This window comes from Oncorhynchus clarkii, chromosome 24 (genome assembly GCF_045791955.1).
Source record: "Oncorhynchus clarkii lewisi isolate Uvic-CL-2024 chromosome 24, UVic_Ocla_1.0, whole genome shotgun sequence".
NCBI lineage: Eukaryota > Metazoa > Chordata > Actinopteri > Salmoniformes > Salmonidae > Oncorhynchus > Oncorhynchus clarkii.
In genome coordinates, this window is record NC_092170.1 from 27,465,089 (window position 1) to 27,487,240 (window position 22,152).

General features: G+C 44.6%; 1 protein-coding gene across 2 annotated transcripts in view; it reads right to left on the reverse strand.

The window, feature by feature from the left end:
* LOC139382703 (solute carrier family 12 member 9-like) overlaps window positions 1-22,152 on the reverse strand; it is a 69,077-nt gene that overhangs the window by 18,006 nt on the left and 28,919 nt on the right. For both annotated transcript variants that reach the window (XM_071126804.1, XM_071126805.1), the window contains 2 exons: window positions 11,549-11,741; window positions 7,264-7,438 (listed from right to left, as the gene is read on the reverse strand). In XM_071126804.1, the coding sequence (XP_070982905.1) occupies window positions 7,264-7,438; window positions 11,549-11,741 (368 nt within the window). The remainder of the gene's footprint in view (window positions 1-7,263; window positions 7,439-11,548; window positions 11,742-22,152) is intronic.

Here is a 22,152-nt window from a genome sequence, read left to right on the forward strand (position 1 = left end):
ACAGCCTGATCACAGGACACCATATAGCACCACACACCTACACTACAGAGAACAGCCTGATCACCAGAGACCATATAGCACCACACACCTACACAGGACAACATATAGCACCACACACCTACACTACAGAGAACAGCCTGATCACAGGACACCATATAGCACCACACACCTACACTACAGAGAACAGTCTGGTCATAGGACACCATATAGCACCACATACCTACACTACAGAGAACAGCCTGATCACAGGACACCATATAGCACCACACACCTACACTACAGAGAACAGCCTGATCACCAGAGACCATATATCACCACACACCTACACAGGACAACATATAGCACCACACACCTACACTACAGAGAACAGCCTGATCACAGGACACCATATAGCACCACATACCTACACTACAGAGAACAGCCTGATCACAGGACACCATATAGCACCACACACCTACACAGGACAACATATAGCACCACACACCTACACTACAGAGAACAGTCTGATCATAGGACACCATATAGCACCACACACCTACACTACAGAGAACAGCCTGATCACAGGACAACATATAGCACCACACACCTACATTACAGAGAACAGCCTGATCACAGGACACCATATATCACCACACACCTACACAGGACAACATATAGCACCACACACCTACACTACAGAGAACAGCCTGATCACAGGACACCATATAGCACCACACACCTACACTACAGAGAACAGTCTGATCATAGGACACCATATAGCACCACATACCTACACTACAGAGAACAGCCTGATCACAGGACACCATATAGCACCACACACCTACACTACAGAGAACAGCCTGATCACAGGACACCATATAGCACCACACACCTACACTACAGAGAACAGCCTGATCACAGGACACCATATAGCACCACACACCTACACAGGACACCAATTAGCACCACACACCTACACTACAGAGAACAGCCTGATCACAGGACACCATATAGCACCACACACCTACACAGGACACCATATAGCACCACACACCTACACTACAGAGAATAGCCTGATCACAGGACACCATATAGCACCACACACCTACACAGGACAACATATAGCACCACACACCTACACTACAGAGAACAGCCTGATCACAGGACACCATATATCACCACACACCTACACTACAGAGAACAGCCTGATCACCAGAGACCATATAGCACCACACACCTACACAGGACAACATATAGCACCACACACCTACACTACAGAGAACAGCCTGATCACAGGACACCATATAGCACCACACACCTACACTACAGAGAACAGTCTGATCATAGGACACCATATAGCACCACACACCTACACTACAGAGAACAGCCTGATCACAGGACACCATATAGCACCACACACCTACACAGGACAACATATAGCACCACACACCTACACTACAGAGAACAGCCTGATCACCAGAGACCATATAGCACCACACACCTACACAGGACAACATATAGCACCACACACCTACACTACAGAGAACAGCCTGATCACAGGACACCATATAGCACCACACACCTACACTACAGAGAAGAGTCTGGTCATAGGACACCATATAGCACCACATACCTACACTACAGAGAATAGCCTGATCACAGGACACCATATAGCACCACACACCTACACTACAGAGAACAGCCTGATCACCAGAGACCATATAGCACCACACACCTACACAGGACAATATATAGCACCACACACCTACACTACAGAGAACAGCCTGATCACAGGACACCATATAGCACCACACACCTACACTACAGAGAACAGTCTGGTCATAGGACACCATATAGCACCACATACCTACACTACAGAGAACAGCCTGATCACAGGACACCATATATCACCACACACCTACACAGGACAACATATAGCACCACACACCTACACTACAGAGAACAGCCTGATCACAGGACACCATATAGCACCACACACCTACACTACAGAGAACAGCCTGATCACCAGAGACCATATATCACCACACACCTACACAGGACAACATATAGCACCACACACCTACACTACAGAGAACAGTCTGATCACAGGACACCATATAGCACCACACACCTACACTACAGAGAACAGCCTGATCACAGGACACCATATAGCACCACACACCTACACAGGACAACATATAGCACCACACACCTACACTACAGAGAACAGTCTGATCACAGGACACCATATAGCACCACACACCTACACTACAGAGAACAGTCTGATCAAAGGACACCATATAGCACCACACACCTACACTACAGAGAACAGCCTGATCACAGGACACCATATAGCACCACACACCTACACAGGACAACATAGAGCACCACACACCTACACTACAGAGAACAGCCTGATCACCAGAGACCATATAGCACCACACACCTACACAAGACAACATATAGCACCACACACCTACACTACAGAGAACAGCCTGATCACAGGACACCATATAGCACCACACACCTACACTACAGAGAACAGTCTGGTCATAGGACACCATATAGCACCACATACCTACACTACAGAGAACAGCCTGATCACAGGACACCATATAGCACCACACACCTACACTACAGAGAACAGCCTGATCACCAGAGACCATATAGCACCACACACCTACACAGGACAACATATAGCACCACACACCTACACTACAGAGAACAGCCTGATCACAGGACACCATATAGCACCACACACCTACACTACAGAGAACAGCCTGATCACAGGACACCATATAGCACCACACACCTACACTACAGAGAACAGCCTGATCACAGGACACCATATAGCACCACACACCTACACTACAGAGAACAGCCTGATCACAGGACACCATATAGCACCACACACCTACACTACAGAGAACAGCCTGATCACAGGACACCATATAGCACCACACACCTACACAGGACAACATATAGCACCACACACCTACACTACAGAGAACAGCCTGATCACCAGAGACCATATAGCACCACACACCTACACAGGACAACATATAGCACCACACACCTACACTACAGAGAACAGCCTGATCACAGGACACCATATAGCACCACACACCTACACTACAGAGAACAGCCTGATCACAGGACACCATATATCACCACACACCTACACAGGACAACATATAGCACCACACACCTACACTACAGAGAACAGCCTGATCACAGGACACCATATAGCACCACACACCTACACTACAGAGAACAGTCTGATCATAGGACACCATATAGCACCACACACCTACACTACAGAGAACAGCCTGATCAGAGGACACCATATAGCACCACACACCTACACTACAGAGAACAGCCTGATCACAGGACACCATATAGCACCACACACCTACACAGGACAACATATAGCACCACACCTACACTACAGAGAACAGCCTGATCACAGGACACCATATAGCACCACACACCTACACTACAGAGAACAGTCTGATCATAGGACACCATATAGCACCACATACCTACACTACAGAGAACAGCCTGATCACAGGACACCATATAGCACCACACACCTACACTACAGAGAACAGCCTGATCACAGGACACCATATAGCACCACACACCTACACTACAGAGAACAGCCTGATCACAGGACACCATATAGCACCACACACCTACACTACAGAGAACAGTCTGATCACAGGACACCATATAGCACCACACACCTACACTACAGAGAACAGCCTGATCACCAGAGACCATATATCACCACATACCTACACTACAGAGAACAGCCTGATCACAGGACACCATATAGCACCACACACCTACACTACAGAGAACAGCCTGATCACAGGACACCATATAGCACCACACACCTACACTACAGAGAACAGTCTGATCACAGGACACCATATAGCACCACACACCTACACTACAGAGAACAGCCTGATCACCAGAGACCATATATCACCACACACCTACACAGGACAACATATAGCACCACACACCTACACTACAGAGAACAGCCTGATCACAGGACACCATATAGCACCACACACCTACACTACAGAGAACAGTCTGATCACAGGACACCATATAGCACCACACACCTACACTACAGAGAACAGCCTGATCACCAGAGACCATATATCACCACATACCTACACTACAGAGAACAGCCTGATCACAGGACACCATATAGAACCACACACCTACACAGGACAACATATAGCACCACACACCTACACTACAGAGAACAGTCTGGTCATAGGACACCATATAGCACCACACACCTACACTACAGAGAACAGCCTGATCACAGGACACCATATAGCACCACACACCTACACTACAGAGAACAGCCTGATCACAGGACACCATATATCACCACACACCTACACAGGACAACATATAGCACCACACACCTACACTACAGAGAACAGCCTGATCACAGGACACCATATAGCACCACACACCTACACTACAGAGAACAGTCTGATCATAGGACACCATATAGCACCACATACCTACACTACAGAGAACAGCCTGATCACAGGACACCATATAGCACCACACCTACACTACAGAGAACAGCCTGATCACAGGACACCATATAGCACCACACACCTACACTACAGAGAACAGCCTGATCACCAGAGACCATATATCACCACACACGTACACAGGACAACATATAGCACCACACACCTACACTACAGAGAACAGCCTGATCACAGGACACCATATAGCACCACATACCTACACTACAGAGAACAGCCTGATCACAGGACACCATATATCACCACACACCTACACAGGACAACATATAGCACCACACACCTACACTACAGAGAACAGCCTGATCACAGGACACCATATATCACCACACACCTACACAGGACAACATATAGCACCACACACCTACACTACAGTGAACAGCCTGATCACAGGACACCATATATCACCACACACCTACACAGGACAACATATAGCACCACACACCTACACTACAGAGAACAGCCTGATCACAGGACACCATATATCACCAAACACCTACACAGGACAACATATAGCACCACACACCTACACTACAGAGAACAGCCTGATCATAGGACACCATATAGCACCACATACCTACACTACAGAGAACAGCCTGATCACAGGACACCATATAGCACCACACACCTACACTACAGAGAACAGCCTGATCACAGGACACCATATAGCACCACACACCTACACTACAGAGAACAGCCTGATCACCAGAGACCATATATCACCACACACCTACACAGGACAACATATAGCACCACACACCTACACTACAGAGAACAGCCTGATCACAGGACACCATATAGCACCACACACCTACACTACAGAGAACAGTCTGATCATAGGACACCATATAGCACCACATACCTACACTACAGAGAACAGCCTGATCAAAGGACACCATATAGCACCACACACCTACACAGGACAACATATAGCACCACACACCTACACTACAGAGAACAGCCTGATCACAGGACACCATATAGCACCACACACCTACACTACAGAGAACAGCCTGATCACCAGAGACCATATAGCACCACACACCTACACTACAGAGAACAGCCTGATCACAGGACACCATATAGCACCACACACCTACACTACAGAGAACAGTCTGATCATAGGACACCATATAGCACCACATACCTACACTACAGAGAACAGCCTGATCACAGGACACCATATAGCACCACACACCTACACTACAGAGAACAGCCTGATCACAGGACACCATATAGCACCACACACCTACACTACAGAGAACAGCCTGATCACAGGACACCATATAGCACCACACACCTACACTACAGAGAACAGCCTGATCACAGGACACCATATAGCACCACACACCTACACTACAGAGAACAGCCTGATCACAGGACACCATATAGCACCACACACCTACACAGGACAACATATAGCACCACACACCTACACTACAGAGAACAGCCTGATCACCAGAGACCATATAGCACCACACACCTACACTACAGAGAACAGTCTGATCACAGGACACCATATAGCACCACACACCTACACTACAGAGAACAGCCTGATCACAGGACATTATATAGCACTACACACCTACACTACAGAGAACATCCTGATCACAGAACACCATATAGCACTACACACACACACACTAAGTGGCCAGTTTATTAGGTACACCCATCCAGTACCAGTTCTGACCCGCCCCCTCTATGCATCCAGAACAGTCAGATTTTTTGGGGGCATGGAAACGTTGCTCAATTGGTATCAAGGGACCTGACCGAGGGACATGACCTGTGCCAGGAAAACATTCCCTACACACCACCAGCCTGTACTGTTGACAGCAGACAGGATGGGGCCATGGACTCATGCTACTTACGTCAAATCCTGACTCTGACATCAGCATGATGCAACAGGAACCGGGATTCGTTGGACCAGGTAATGTTTTCCACTCCTCAGTTGTCTTGTGTTGGGGGTGGCGTGCCCACTGGAGGCGCTCCTTCTTGTTTTTAGCTGATAGGAGTGGAGCACGGTGTGACAAGGACCGACAAGTTATGAATTCCGAGATACAGTTCAGCAGTGGTTCCCAAACTGTGCGGGCGCGACGGGTCGGTGCAGGATGTTCTCCAATGCTGGAAGGGGGTCCTGAATGAAAAAGTTTGGGTACCCCTGGCGCACACCACCGTTGTACTGCGTCGTTGTTTTCCTGTTTGTGGCCCGCCTGTTACCTGTTATTCTTGCCATTCTCCGTCGACCTCATCAGGGAGCTGTTTTCGCCGACAGGACTGCCGTCTGACTAGATGTTTTTGTTTGTTGCACCATTCTCGGTAAACCCTAGACACGGATGTGGGTGAAAAGCCCAAGAGGCCGGACGTTTCTGAGATACTGGAACAAGAGCCTGGCAGCGACTCACTGTCTATAGGAGCGGACTATTTTTGTGAACGAGGTGGTGTATCTAATAAACTTCACACTGGTAAGCAGCCTGGCTTACCACACATATAACTTTAGTTACTGTACTAGCCAAGTCAGAGCCATACTTCTTCAAACATTGGTTTGACATCAACTCAGTCGAACAATTCCCCTAGACATTCACCAAGAAGCCTGAACTGAAATAGATGAGTGGGAGGTATTCAGCCACTCTTGGGGAATAATGGAAGTGAAATGGGAAAGGATTCTTTATTCTGGAAAAGACAACATCTCCGCGTGTCCTCTTACCCAGGTCTCCCAGCTGTACATGTCCCAGGACATAGAGACCACTCTTCTTGATGTCGTTGATGAAGGTGATGAGACCTACACTGCTACGGGGGTTAGATACCATCAGCAACACCTGGGGTCTCCAGAACTTCACATGGTCCTTACGCACGTCCAACATCAACAGGTACTTACGCACCTGGAGGGAGAGAAAGAGAGACAGGTTACAACAGAGATATATACTGTATTCTCTATAGCAGTGGTTCCCAACCGTTTTGGGTTAAATGTACCACCAACTGAATTTTGCTCTGCCAGAAGAAGTACCCCCTCATTTTGGTCTCATGAGCCTTCTCAATTACCCCATGGATAGGCCAAGTACTCCCGGGGGTCCTAGTACCCATGCTTGGTAACCACTGCTCTATACTGCACACACAATAGTTATCAGGACTGGATGACTGGAATGCTAAGTGGTAACAACACACAGACGCAGAATCTTAATTTGACCTATAGTCACAGCAAAATAATTTTAGTCTGGTAGTTAGGCTATTAGCCGTAGGCTACATGAAAGGTGCAATACTGTTAAGATAACCATGTGTTAGTGTGGGCTTTCAGTGAATTTATTTAAATCACAAAGCGCCTCTGCATTTCCTTCGGCACAGTAAAATTCTCAGCAACAAAAGACTGATCAAATGAAGATCCTACATGTGTAGAGTACATTGGTTGCCAAGGCATGTTGCTACTACTGTAGTGGCCAGATGATTTGGCAAACTCCCCAGTTGTTCATTGCTATTCCATACATGTTCATGTCATATACATTATGTATGGTACAACAACAAACCACAGAGGAGTTGGCTAAATCACAGATCTGGTTACTACAGGCAACTAGAAAAATGGTGTATATCGCTAAAGTTTGACACTCTGAATAAAACCATTCCTTCACTCTTCTCTGACACACACGTTCTTGTGCATCCCCCACACCAAGCTCCCCGTCTGCAGAGTGTCTGTGTGGTCTAGTCAGGATTCTGTCAATGCAGAAACAAATTGGATCCACAATCAGAATCCCATTAAGACATGAGCCTGTAGCAGAGACTGCAGACTAGGGAGTGTGTGGTGGTCATGAAGAGATAGATGTCATTAAGGAAAGGGAGTACCGCCGACCTCCAGCCATATTCTCATTACATAAGATCACAGAGCTGTAATTATATCTATAGTACTAATGTTGAAACATTCCTGGAACATAAACCTGCCTCTCCTATATTCAGTCCTGTTACCTAGCCAACCATACAGATAATTAGCAAATACTAGGTCCAAATGGCAGATATTCAAGATAATGGGACTATTAAAATCCTCTGAAAACATTGTTCCTTCCACCCTTCCTTGGAGTGATCACTGAAGGGGCATGGCTGGATATGCGAAAGATGTGTAGTCGATACTAGGTTTCCTTAAGATCAATGATTACTTTACAGGAGACAGGATACTAAGATAAGTATTTTAATAACTAATCACTATGATAAAAAGTACTGAAACCATGCTTATGACCAGACAACCTGATCTGAATAATTAGTGTGTGTGTGTGAATGCATGTTTATGTGAGAGTGTGTGCATGTTTGTGTTTACATACGGCTAATGATGAGAAAGCTAAACACTCATAATAACACAATCATTATCATCATAATCATCATTATCAAAGTTTCTGCTAAACAGAGAAAGGTCCTGGAGTCAATGTGCTTCTGCCTCCTCCACTCATCTACCGCTCCATCTCTCCATCACGCCGTCTCTCTCCATCACCCTCTCTCCTGATCCATCTCGATCTTCTGATCCATCACTTCTATTCTCAATCACTCCTCTCCATTACCCTCTTCCATTGCATTTCCAACTTGTATTATTTTAGCAATCTATAAACTTAATTTCTATCACTCCTTCAATACTATCAGCTTGCATCTCCTTGGCTGGATCACATGAATCCCTTCTTCGTCTTTCCTCAATGTCACCCAGTTGGCACCGATCCATACTGAGCACTGCCGAAACATGCACCCTCGTAATCCCCAGACACGCACACACACACGTTAGTTTAATCTAAGTGGGCCAGTCTCTCTGCGTTCCCCTCGTTTCCCTCTCTCCCTGGGGACTGGGGGATGGGGAGGAGAGGAGGGAGCAGTGGAGGAGAAAGGCTCAATAAGTTAAGTGGCTGTAATAATGCTCCTGGAGCAGCCTAGCTTTTGACAGGCTCCTGGCACCTTACTGCCCTGGCAACCGTCCCCTTGGCAACGGTCCCTCCTAGCAACACTACCCCCCTCCTTGAAAATATGGTGTGCAGAGCAAAAGGCTTGTAAAATAGAGGACAAATGCACAAACACTTCTGGATAAGAGGCTTGGACGGTATACCGTATATACACACACACCTTATACCAGGGTATTTCCAAATAGCCATGGGATGGTTTTTCAATACCGTCAAAACTATTTCTTTGAAGTTTTTCAATAAATTGTCATATTTGTAGCTACTTAAGTAAATACCCACAGTCAACTTGTGCAATACGTTAGGAGATAAAGCAAATTGCGTTCTTAAATTTCACCTGGCACATTATTCTACATTATGAAGCTTACCATAGTTGAGCAACTTGTTTGTAAATAACAACGGGTGAAAGAGGGAGCAGGTGACTGAGGTGAGTAGAGCTGTGTATTGACAAGGGTTGCATTTTATATTCAAAGTCATGACAACAGAAGAGCAACGCTATTTGGCTGGCAGTCACACAAGGAGCTTACAATGAAAAAGCAAGGTCTTTTTTGCAAAAATTATGCATGGCCATCATATTTCTAATGTTTATCATAGAAAGAATGTAGCCAGCTGCATTTCCTATGTTTTAAAGTTAATCTAGAATTTTACTGGAGAAAAGTAGGCTGGTTACACTGAGAAAAGTGCCAGAGAAAAGTAGGCTGGTTACACTGAGAAAAGTGCCAGAGAAAAGTAGGCTGGTTACACTGAGAAAAGTGCCAGAGAAAAGTAGGCTGGTTACACTGAGAAAAGTGCCAGAGAAAAGTAGGCTGGTTACACTGAGAAAAGTGCCAGAGAAAAGTAGGCTGGTTACACTGAGAAAAGTGCCAGAGAAAAGTAGGCTGGTTACACTGAGAAAAGTGCCAGAGAAAAGTAGGCTGGTTACACTGAGAAAAGTGCCAGAGAAAAGTAGCTCCACATCAGTCAGAGCGCTGTCTGCTGATACTGCAACAGAAACACAAAATTAGTCTGATGAAGAGCAGAAATTACAACAAGAAGCATTTTAGACCTGCGTTTACAAAACACAGCCAAAATACACAATTTCTTATGCATTTTATATTGTTTTCCTGTATGAACTAATTCTGCATTAATGCGACCCTCAACTTTAATTTGCTAGACATCTAAGTAAGAGGCTGAATTAATAAGGCGACAGGGTTAGCTTTCTGCCATGTTTGAGAAGTCAAAGCCCTTTGGATGAGTTCTGTACAACTGCCACTGTTATCTTGATTCTCTGGCGTTTTTTTTCCTTCTCTCTTCTCAGCCAGTCTGCTCCTCCCCCTCCCTAAAGTCAGAGCAAGCAGGCCCGTTGCCCTAGTGAATCCAGACTCCACACATGTACGGATGCTGCACTAGCGACAGCACCGTTGTTGTTCCTTCAGAGAAGGATGCATAACAAATGGGTTAATTTGCACAACGTTGCTCATTCACAATCGCTTGAAGATGTCCAAACTCACCAAAAAAGACATTTAGTAACTCCTATATATGTTTAACTTTGAGCTAGATTGCTTGTCTTTGCGATTCATTTATTTTAGTTTGCGCTCGTTAACATACAGTACTTATCTAGCAGCTTGAAATTTGCTATTAATTATGCAAATGTTGTTAGCATTCTGGTAATAGACGCCCAATGGGCTTTTATGCGGTTTTGTGTACTAAACCGGTAAAACCGTAAATCTCGAGATGAGAAGTACAGTATAACTTTTATTTTTTTATTTTTTTTATTTGACCTTTATTTAACTAGGCAAGTCAGTTAAGAACAAATTCTTATTTTCAATGACGGCCTAGGAACAGTGGCCGTCCACTAGGTTAACTGCCTGTTCAGGGGCAGAACGACAGATTTGAACCTTGTCAGCTCGGGGGTTTGAACTTGCAACCTTTCGGTTACTAGTCCAACGCTCTAACCACTAGGTTACCCTGCCGCCCCGATCTGGACACCGCTCAACCCTACTGGATGACATCATAATGTTCTGCAGACTGATGTAGCTGAGGAAGTGAATGTGGCGCAGAAGTGTGTGTGTGTGTACACACTGTACTGTGTACCTGGTGGAAGATGAGAGCCTGGCTGATATAGCCCCAGCTGCTGGTAGGGCTGAGGTAGTGGATGAGCAGCAGTAGAAGCAGCATGAAGGCGATGGAGGCAGAGGCATAGATAGAGTTGATCAGGAACATCATAACAGCACAGCCCACGATGCCCAGCACACAGGTGTGCCACGTGAAGTAACGGAACGTGGGCCTGGAGGGAGAGGGGGGAGGGTTTACACACACACACACACACACACACACACACACACACACACACACACACACACGTAAATGCATTTGCTTTTAGAGATGCAAATTATCTTAATTTCTCTCTCGCTTTCCCACTCTCGCTCACGTGAGCATTCTAAGTGAATGTAAAGCTCTTTTTAAGCATGATAAACAACTGGAGGTGAGGCAGTATATAGAAAGTGATGGGGTTATTTATCTGCTGTGTTTTTGTGAGCAGTCTTAATGACTAACTGCATCTATAGAAAAGGTGTACAGTTTGTGTGTAGTGTCCATGCACGTGTGTGTGTTAATGTGTGTGAGTTTGAGCGAGAGTAAATTAGTGTGTGTTAGTTCATGTGTGAGTGAGTGCCATTCAGAGGGTGAATGGGCAAGACAAAATATTTAAATGCCTTTGAACGGGGTATGGCAGTAGCTGCCAGGCGCACCGGTTTGAGTGTATCAAGAACAGTCCACCAACCAAGTGACATCCAGCCAACTTAACAACTTTGGGAAACATTGGAGTCAACATGGGCCAGCATCCCTGTGGAAAGCTTTCGACAGTAAAGCCCATGTCTCAATGAATTGAGGCTGTTCTAAGGGTAAAATGGGGTGCAACTCAATGTTTTATGCATCACTGCTGTAGATATTCTTAGTTTAGCGTGTGTAAATTCCCCCGGTGTACATACACTCAGCAAAAAAAGAATCGTCCTCTCACTGGCAACTATGTTTATTTCAGAAAACTTAACATGTGTAAATATTTGTATGAACATAAGATTCAACAACTGAGAAATAAACTGAACAGGTTCCACAGACATGTGACTAACAGAAATTGAATAATGAGTCCCTGAACAAAGGGGGGGGGGGGGGGGGTGTCAAAATCAAAAGTAACAGTCAGTATCTGGTGTGGCCACCAGCTGCATTAAGTAGTGCAGTGCCTCTCCTCCTCATGGACTGCACCAGATTTGCTAGTTCTTGCTGTGAGATGTTACCACACTCTTCCACCAAGGCACCTGCAAGTTCCCGGACATTTCTGGGGGGAATGGCCCTAGCCCTCACCCTCCGATCCAACAGGTCCCAGACGTGCTCAATGGGATTGAGATCCGGGCTCTTCACTGGCCATGGCAGAACACTGACATTCCTGTCGTGCAGGAAATCACGCACAGAAGGAGCAGTATGGCTGGTGGCATTGTCATGCTGGAGGGTCATGTCAGGATGAGCCTGCAGGAAGGGTACCATATGAGGAGGAGGATGTCTTCCCTGTAACACACAGCGTTGAGATTGCCTGCATGACAACAAGCTCAGTCCGATGACGCTGTGACACACTGCATGATGGACCCTCCACCTCCAAATCAATCCCGCTCCAGAGTACAGGCCTCGGTGTAAAGCTCATTCCTTTGACGATAAACGCAAATCCGACCATCACCCCTGGTGAGACAAAACCGAGACTCGTCAGAGAAGAGCACTTTTTGCCAGTCCTGTCTGGTCCAGCGACGGTGGGTTTGTGCCCATGGGTGATGTTGTTGCCAGTGATGTCTGGTGAGGACCTGCCTTACAACAGACCTACAAGCCCTCAGTCCAGCCTCTCAGCCTATTTCGTACAGTCTGAGCACTGATGGAGGGATTGTGTATTCCTGGTGTAACTCTGGCAGTTGTTGTGCAGGTGTTACACGTGGTCTGCCACTACGAGGACGATCAGCTGTCCATTCTGTCTCCCTGTAGCGTTGTTTTAGACATCTCACAGTACAGACATCGCAATTTATTGCCCTGGCCACATCTGCAGTCCTCATGCAGCATGACCAAGGCACATTCACGCAGATGAGCAGGGACCATCTATCTTTTGGTGTTTTTCAGAATCTGTAGAAATGAAAACTTAGGACACTAAAGAGGCCTAACTGTGACCTTAATTGCGTACTCTCTGTAAGCGGTTAGTGTCTTAACAACCGTTCCACAGGTGCATGTTCATGAATTGTTTATGGTTCATTGAACTATCATGCGAAACAGTGGCTAAACCCTTTATAATTAAGATATTTGAAGTTATTTGGATTTTTACGAATTATCTTTGAAAGACAGGGTCCTGAAAAGGGGACGTTTCATTTTTTTGCTGAATTTATGTATGGATAGCATTTTGATACTGCTATATGGGTTGTTAATTGGATTTGTCTGCCATTCTTGATTTATTTTCTTACATTCTAGCTGTTTGACATTTGACTGCATTGTTAGGAGCTTGTAACATAAGCATTTCGCTGCATCGCTATAAACACCTGTTGAACTGTGTACACGACCAATAAACTTCGATTTGACTTGATAAAGGTCAGCCATTTGTCAGGGAGTTGGTCAACCATGGTGTGATAACATAGTTGAAAATAATGAATTTAATTGATCTGCACTTTGTGTTTGTTAGCTAGCCAGCCAGTTTTAAAGGACTGCCAATATTATGCCAACATTCCATTCAAACAATGCAGTCAATCCACAGCCATACACCGGTTGAAATCAGCTAATGATAGGATTTAGACAAGTTGTAAATGCAACATTTACTGTTCTTGTATCGTATAATAGCACTCACAGCTTTCCAAGAAAACAAACATTGAGGGCTCCATTTCAACAAGCCTATCACAATGGTAAATCTAAGCGCAGGAAACAGTGTTATAGTTTCAGGGGTGTCAGAAATATTTTTGCCTTTTTCACCATCACAAATAACAGCGCACTTGCTGGCGTTGGAGCGAAAGGGCCGGGTTTTGATGAATAAATGAATAAACAAGTTGTGGGTGTGTCGAGGCTCGCCTACTGGCTAGGCCTACTGTACATTCAGTAGCATTCACACTGATATAGAGGCTAGGCCTACTGTACATTCAGTAGCATTCACACTGAAACAGAGGCTAGGCCTACTGAACATTCAGTAGCATTCACACTGATATAGAGGCTAGGCCTACTGTACATTCAGTAGCATTCACACTGAAACAGAGGCTAGGCCTACTGAACATTCAGTAGCATTCACACTGAAACAGAGGCTAGGCCTACTGAACATTCAGTAGCATTCACACTGAAACAGAGGCTAGGCCTACTGTACATTCAGTAGCATTCACACTGAAACAGAGGCTAGGCCTACTGTACAATCAGTAGCATTCACACTGATAGAGGCTAGGCCTACTGTACATTCAGTAGCATCCACACTGAAACAGAGGCTAGGCCTACTGAACATTCAGTAGCATTCACACTGAAACAGAGGCTAGGCCTACTGTACATTCAGTAGCATTCACACTGAAACAGAGGCTAGGCCTACTGTACATTCAGTAGCATTTACACTGAAACAGAGGCTAGGCCTACTGTACATTCAGTAGCATTTACACTGAAACAGAGGCTATGCCTACTGTACATTCAGTAGCATTCACACTGAAACAGAGGCTAGACCTACTGTACATTGCATTATGCCCGAGCATGGACATGCCAAACATTGTCAATAAGCAAGATTAAATTCATTATTGATAAGGCCTAAAAAGACAACATATAAAACACATTTTAAACAAAACAACTTGTTTTAAATTGGCGATGTCAGACTTACAGGCACCACAATTGCTCCCCGCTGGCATAGAATGTTAAAACAATGCAGACTATGGAGGATTTTCACAGTAGCTGGACAAAGATCCAATATAGAGAAAGAGAGAACTGTTTTATGAACAAAATCTGAACCATTTTACAATCAGATCGCATTCAAACATCTCCAGAAGTTGCATTGCATGAGCACCACATATGTTGTAACCGTAAAACCAGAAAGGTGAATCATTCTAATAAGATTGGTTGTAATAAAGAAAAAAAAAAAGTTTTTTTATAAACAATAAATGTAAGATGTAATGACATCATAAAAATGGCCAGCATAAAAAACACATTGCTGTTGAACCAGCCGTTGTTATATAGGCCTACGGGAGGGCTTGGGTTGTGAACATATGAAATGGAAAATAAGCTGTTGTTACAGGTTACTTCTAAAGACGACGTTCACAGAGGTTCTCATCTGTCGTTTCAGGATGGGCATGGACACGTCATCTACATCATGGACTGGGTTTTACGTTTGTCCAATACCTGACCTGAATGGACAGAATGTCTGCCAAAAACGCATAGATAAAGGAATGTCTGCACACTGTTTAACTCCTCTCAAATGTTATATTTTTATAAAGGGTCTGTGATTAAGATTTATTTCCAAGCGATCTCAGGAACCAAACCCTTTATCGACAGTCTTGACTACTTGGCAATTGCATTGGGTAAGTCAAAAAAAAGCATTTATTGAGAGGGGATGCTATGCCAAATAAAGCGAAATAAGAAAAACAAGATGTTTTTATGTTAATAAATACGAACTATACAGGCACCAAAAGCACATTAGGCTACTCTTGTTCCATATGTGCAGTGTGCGTCACGACTGGATAGGCCGTGACGGAGTTTCTGCTGTCAATTCATGATATAACCAACTGAGTTCCCGCTAAAACCAGGTATTGGTTGGTCTTAAAAATCCATATCAGCGCTGCCTGAAATCAGCACTTTGGATCATGTTTTTAAGGACACATTTCCACGCCGCCCAAGCGAGCTGAGCGCAAACGAGCTGATATAAGAACCTGCCGTTAGGGCTGGAAAATGCCAGTGCGCCAGTTTTTACATGACGAAATTGCAAACTAACCTGCGTTTGACAACTAGCGCCACCTTAACGCCAGCCAGGAATAGAGCCCCGAGACATTTAAGGTCCGTTTACATACATTTTAAGAGGCTATTTATACAGAACATCTGTATAATACCCGTATAAATAATTATATGACAATATTTTAGGTTGACAATTGTATTACACCATTTCTGTACATTCGGAAAGTATTCAGACCCCTTGATTTTTCCTCACCATTCTACACACACTACCCCATAATGACAAAGCAAAAAAAATAAAAATACAAAAATAAATACCTTACTTACATAAGTATTCAGACCCTTTGCTATGAGACTCGAAATTGAACTCAGGTGCATCCTGTTTCCACTGAACATCCTTGAGATGTTTCTACAACTTGGAGTCCACCTGTGGTAAATTCAATTGATTGGGCATGATTTGGAAAGGCACACACACTGTCTATATAAAAAAGGTCCCACTGTTGATAGTACATGTCAGAGCAAAAACCAAGCCATGAGGTCAAAGGAATTGTCCATAGAGCTCCAAGACAGAATTGCATCTAGGCACAGATCTGGGGAAGGGTACATTTCTGCAGCATTGAAGGTCCCCAAGAACACAGTGGCCTCCATCATTCTTATATGGAAGAAGTTTGGAACCACCAAGACTCTTCCTAGATCTGTCCGCCTGGCCAAACTGAGCAATCGGGGTAGAAGAGCCTTGGTCAAGGAGGTGACCAAGAACCCGATGATCACTCTGAAAGAGCTCCTGAGTTCCTCTCTGGAGATGGGAGAACCTTCCAGAAGGACAACCATCTCTGCAGCACTCCACCAATCAGGCCTTTATGGTAGAGTGACCAGACGGAAGCCATTCCTCAGTAAAAAAGCACGACAGCCCGCCTGGTCTTACCCAAAAGGCACCTAAAGACTCAAACCATGAGAAACAAGATTCTCTGGTCTGATGAAACCAAGATTGAACTCCTAGGCTTGAATACCAAGCATCCCTTCTGGAGGAAACATGGCGCCATCCCTACGGTGAAGCAAAGTGGTGGCAGCATCATGTTGTGGGGATGTTTTTCAGCGTCAAGGACTGGGAGACTTGTCAGGAGGGAAAGATGAACAGAGCAAAGTACAGTGAAAACCTGCTCCAGAGTGCTCAGGAACTCAGACTCGGTGAAGGTTCACCTTCCAACAGGACAACGACCCTAAGCACACAGCCAAGACAATGCAGGAGTGGTGTCAGGACAAGTCTCAATGTCCTTGAGTGGTCGAACCAGAGCCCGGACTTGAACATCTCTGGAGAGACCTGAAAATAGCTGTGCAGCAACGCTCCCCATCCAACCTGACAGAGCTTGAGAGGATCTGCAGAGAGGAATGGGAGAAACTCCCCAAATACAGGTGTATTACACCATTGCTGTAATTTCAGCCAATGGTGTGTCAAAAAAGTACTGAGTTAAGGGAATGGCCTTACTGAAGAGCTGATAGGCTCAGTGACTTTCAACGTGGCACCATCATAGGATGCCACCTTTCCAACAAGTCAGTTCGTCACATTTCTACACTGCTAGAGTTGCCCCGGTCAACTGATCACCATGTAAAATGCCAAGCTTTGGCTGGAGTGGTGTAAAGCTCGCTACCATTGGACTCTCAAGCAGTGGAAAAGTGCTCTCTGGAGTGATGAATAACGCTTCACCATCTGGCAGTCGAACGAAGGGGTTTGGTGGATGCCAGGAAAATGCTACCTACCCAATGCTTAGTGCCAACTGTAAAGTTTAAAGGGAAATCCTAACGCCACAGCGTACAATAACATTCTAGACGATTCTGTGTTACAACTTTATGGCAACATTTTGGGGAAGGCCCTTTCCTGTTTCAGCATGTCAATGCCCCATGCACAAAACAATGTCCATACAGAAATGGTTTGTTGATATCGGTGTGGATGAACTTGAGTGGCCTGCAGAGCCCTGTTCTCCACCCCATCGAACACCTTTGGGATGAATTGGAACACCGACTGTGAGCCAGGCCTAACGCCCAACATCAGTGCCCGACCTCACTAATGCTTGTGAATGAATGGAAGCAAGTCCATACAGCAATGCCCCAACATCTAGTGGAAAGCCCGTCTAGAAGAGTGGAGGCTGTTATAACAGCAGACGAGGGACCAACTCCATATTTTTTTATTTTACCTTTATTTAACCAGGTAGGCAAGTTGAGAACAAGTTCTCATTTACAATTGCGACCTGGCCAAGATAAAGCAAAGCAGTTCGACAGATACAACGACACAGAGTTACACATGGAGTAAAACAAACATACAGTCAATAATACAGTATAAACAAGTCTATATACAATGTGAGCAAATGAGGTGAGAAGGGAGGTAAAGGCAAAAAAGGCCATGGTGGCAAAGTAAATACAATATAGCAGGTAAAACACTGGAATGGTAGTTTTGCAATGGAAGAATGTGCAAAGTAGAAATAAAAACAATGGGGTGCAAAGGAGCAAAATAAATAAATAAATTAAATACAGTTGGGAAAGAGGTAGTTGTTTGGGCTAAATTATAGGTGCAGTAATCTGTGAGCTGCTCTGACAGTTGGTGCTTAAAGCTAGTGAGGGAGATAAGTGTTTCCAGTTTCAGAGATTTTTGTAGTTCGTTCCAGTCACTGGCAGCAGAGAACTGGAAGGAGAGGCGGCCAAAGAAAGAATTGGTTTTGGGGGTGACTAGATAGATATACCTGCTGGAGCGTGTGCCACAGGTGGGAGATGCTATGGTGACCAGCGAGCTGAGATAAGGGGGGACTTTACCTAGCAGGGTCTTGTAGATGACATGGAGCCAGTGGGTTTGGCGACGAGTATGAAGCGAGGGCCAGCCAACGAGAGCGTACAGGTCGCAATGGTGGGTAGTATATGGGGCTTTGGTGACAAAACGGATTGCACTGTGATAGACTGCATCCAATTTGCTGAGTAGGGTATTGGAGGCTATTTTGTAAATGACATCGCCAAAGTCGAGGATTGGTAGGATGGTCAGTTTTACAAGGGTATGTTTGGCAGCATGAGTGAAGGATGCTTTGTTGCGAAATAGGAAGCCAATTGTAGATTTAACTTTGGATTGGAGATGTTTGATATGGGTCTGGAAGGAGAGTTTACAGTCTAACCAGACACCTAAGTATTTGTAGTTGTCCACGTATTCTAAGTCAGAGCCGTCCAGAGTAGTGATGTTGGACAGGCGGGTAGGTGCAGGTAGCGATCAGTTGAAAAGCATGCATTTAGTTTTACTTGTATTTAAGAGCAATTGGAGGCCACGGAAGGAGAGTTGTATGGCATTGAAGCTTGCCTGGAGGTTAGTTAACACAGTGTCCAAAGAAGGGCCGGAAGTATACAGAATGGTGTCGTCTGCGTAGAGGTGGATCAGAGACTCACCAGCAGCAAGAGCGACCTCATTGATGTATACAGAGAAGAGAGTCGGTCCAAGAATTGAACCCTGTGGCACCCCCATAGAGACTGCCAGAGGTCCGGACAGCAGACCCTCCGATTTGACACACTGAACTCTATCAGAGAAGTAGTTGGTGAACCAGGCGAGGCAATCATTTGAGAAACCAAGGCTGTCGAGTCTGCCGATGAGTATGTGGTGATTGACAGAGTCGAAAGCCTTGGCCAGATCAATGAATACGGCTGCACAGTAATGTTTCTTATCGATGGCGGTTAAGATATCGTTTAGGACCTTGAGCGTGGCTGAGGTGCACCCATGACCAGCTCTGAAACCAGATTGCATAGCAGAGAAGGTATGGTGAGATTCGAAATGGTCGGTAATCTGTTTGTTGACTTGGCTTTCGAAGACTTTAGAAAGGCATGGTAGGATAGATATAGGTCTGTAGCAGTTTGGGTCAAGAGTGTCCCCCCCTTTGAAGAGGGGGATGACCGCAGCTGCTTTCCAATCTTTGGGAATCTCAGACGACACGAAAGAGAGGTTGAACAGGCTAGTAATAGGGGTGGCAACAATTTCGGCAGATAATTTTAGAAAGGAAGGGTCCAGATTGTCTAGCCCGGCTGATTTGTAGGGGTCCAGATTTTGCAGCTCTTTCAGAACATCAGCTGAATGGATTTGGGAGAAGGAGAAATGGGGAAGGCTTGGGCGAGTTGCTGTTGGGGGTGCAGTGCTGTTGACCGGGGTAGGAGTAGCCAGGTGGAAAGCATGGCCACCCGTAGAAAAATGCTTATTGAAATTCTCAATTATGGTGGATTTATCAGTGGTGACAGTGCTTCCTATCTTCAGTGCAGTGGGCAGCTGGGAGGAGGTGTTCTTATTCTCCATGGACTTTACAGTGTCCCAGAACTTTTTTGAGTTAGTGTTGCAGGAAGCAAATTTCTGCTTGAAAAAGCTAGCCTTGGCTTTTCTAACTGCCTGTGTATAATGGTTTCTAGCTTCCCTGAACAGCTGCATATCACGGGGGCTATTCGATGCGAATGCAGAACGCCATAGGATGTTTTTGTGTTGGTTAAGGGCAGTCAGGTCTGGGGAGAACCAAGGGCTATATCTGTTCCTGGTTCTAAATTTATTGAATGGGGCATGTTTATTTAAGATGATTAGAAAGGCATTTAAAAAAAAATATCCAGGCATCCTCTACTGACGGAATGAGATCAATATCCTTCCAGGATACCCCGGCCAGGTCAATTAGAAAGGCCTGCTCGCTGAAGTGTTTCAGGGAGCGTTTTACAGTGATGAGTGGAGGTCGTTTGACCGCTGACCCATTACAGATGCAGGCAATGAGGCAGTGATCGCTGAGATCTTGGTTGAAGACAGCAGAGGTGTATTTAGAGGGGAAGTTGGTTAGGATGATATCTATGAGGGTGCCTGTGTTTGTTCGACGAGCAGGCGTCCACATACTTATGGTAGTGGATCACATGCCTTACTTGTATTTTCCACCATAAATAAAATCAGGATTATGCCTCTACCACCATTCATTCCAATTAGACTGGTTTGGATTTCTCCCTGACCAATATGTCTGCCATTTTCATCCCATTCTGGAACTGAGGGTTTTTGACATAGCCCCTCTAGTAAATTAATAGGATGTTTGTGAGTGAGTGTGTGTGTATGTATGTGTGTATGTGTATGTGTGTGTGTGTGTGTGTATGTGTATATATATATATATATATATATATATATATATATATATATATATATATATATATATATATATATATATATATATATATATATATATATATATATATATATATATATATATATATATATATATATATATATATATATAGAGCTTACAGAAAGTCTATACCCCCTGACTTTTTTCAACATTTTGTTGCTTAACAAAGTGGGATTGAAAGAGATTAATGGATTTTTTTGTCATCAATTTACAAAATACTCCATAATGTCAAAGTGAAAAGAAAATTCTACACATTTTTAGTAATTAACAAAAATGTCATAACTAAAATAGTCATTGCATAAGTAATCACCCTCCTTGTTTAGGCAAGCCTAAGTTAGTTCAGGAGTCAAATTTGGCTGAACTAATCACATAAAGTGATATGGACTCACTATGTGAAATAATAGGGGATGACATGATTTGAATGACTACCTCTTCCTCTGTCCCCCATACAGTTAAGTATTGAATTTCAAGCACAGATTCAACTACAAAGACCAGGGAGTTTTTCAAATGCCTAAAAGGAGGGCAGTGACTGGTAGATATGCAACAATAAGAAATTAGACATTGCATTTACAGTGAGGCAAAAAAGTATTTAGTCAGCCACTAATTGTGCAA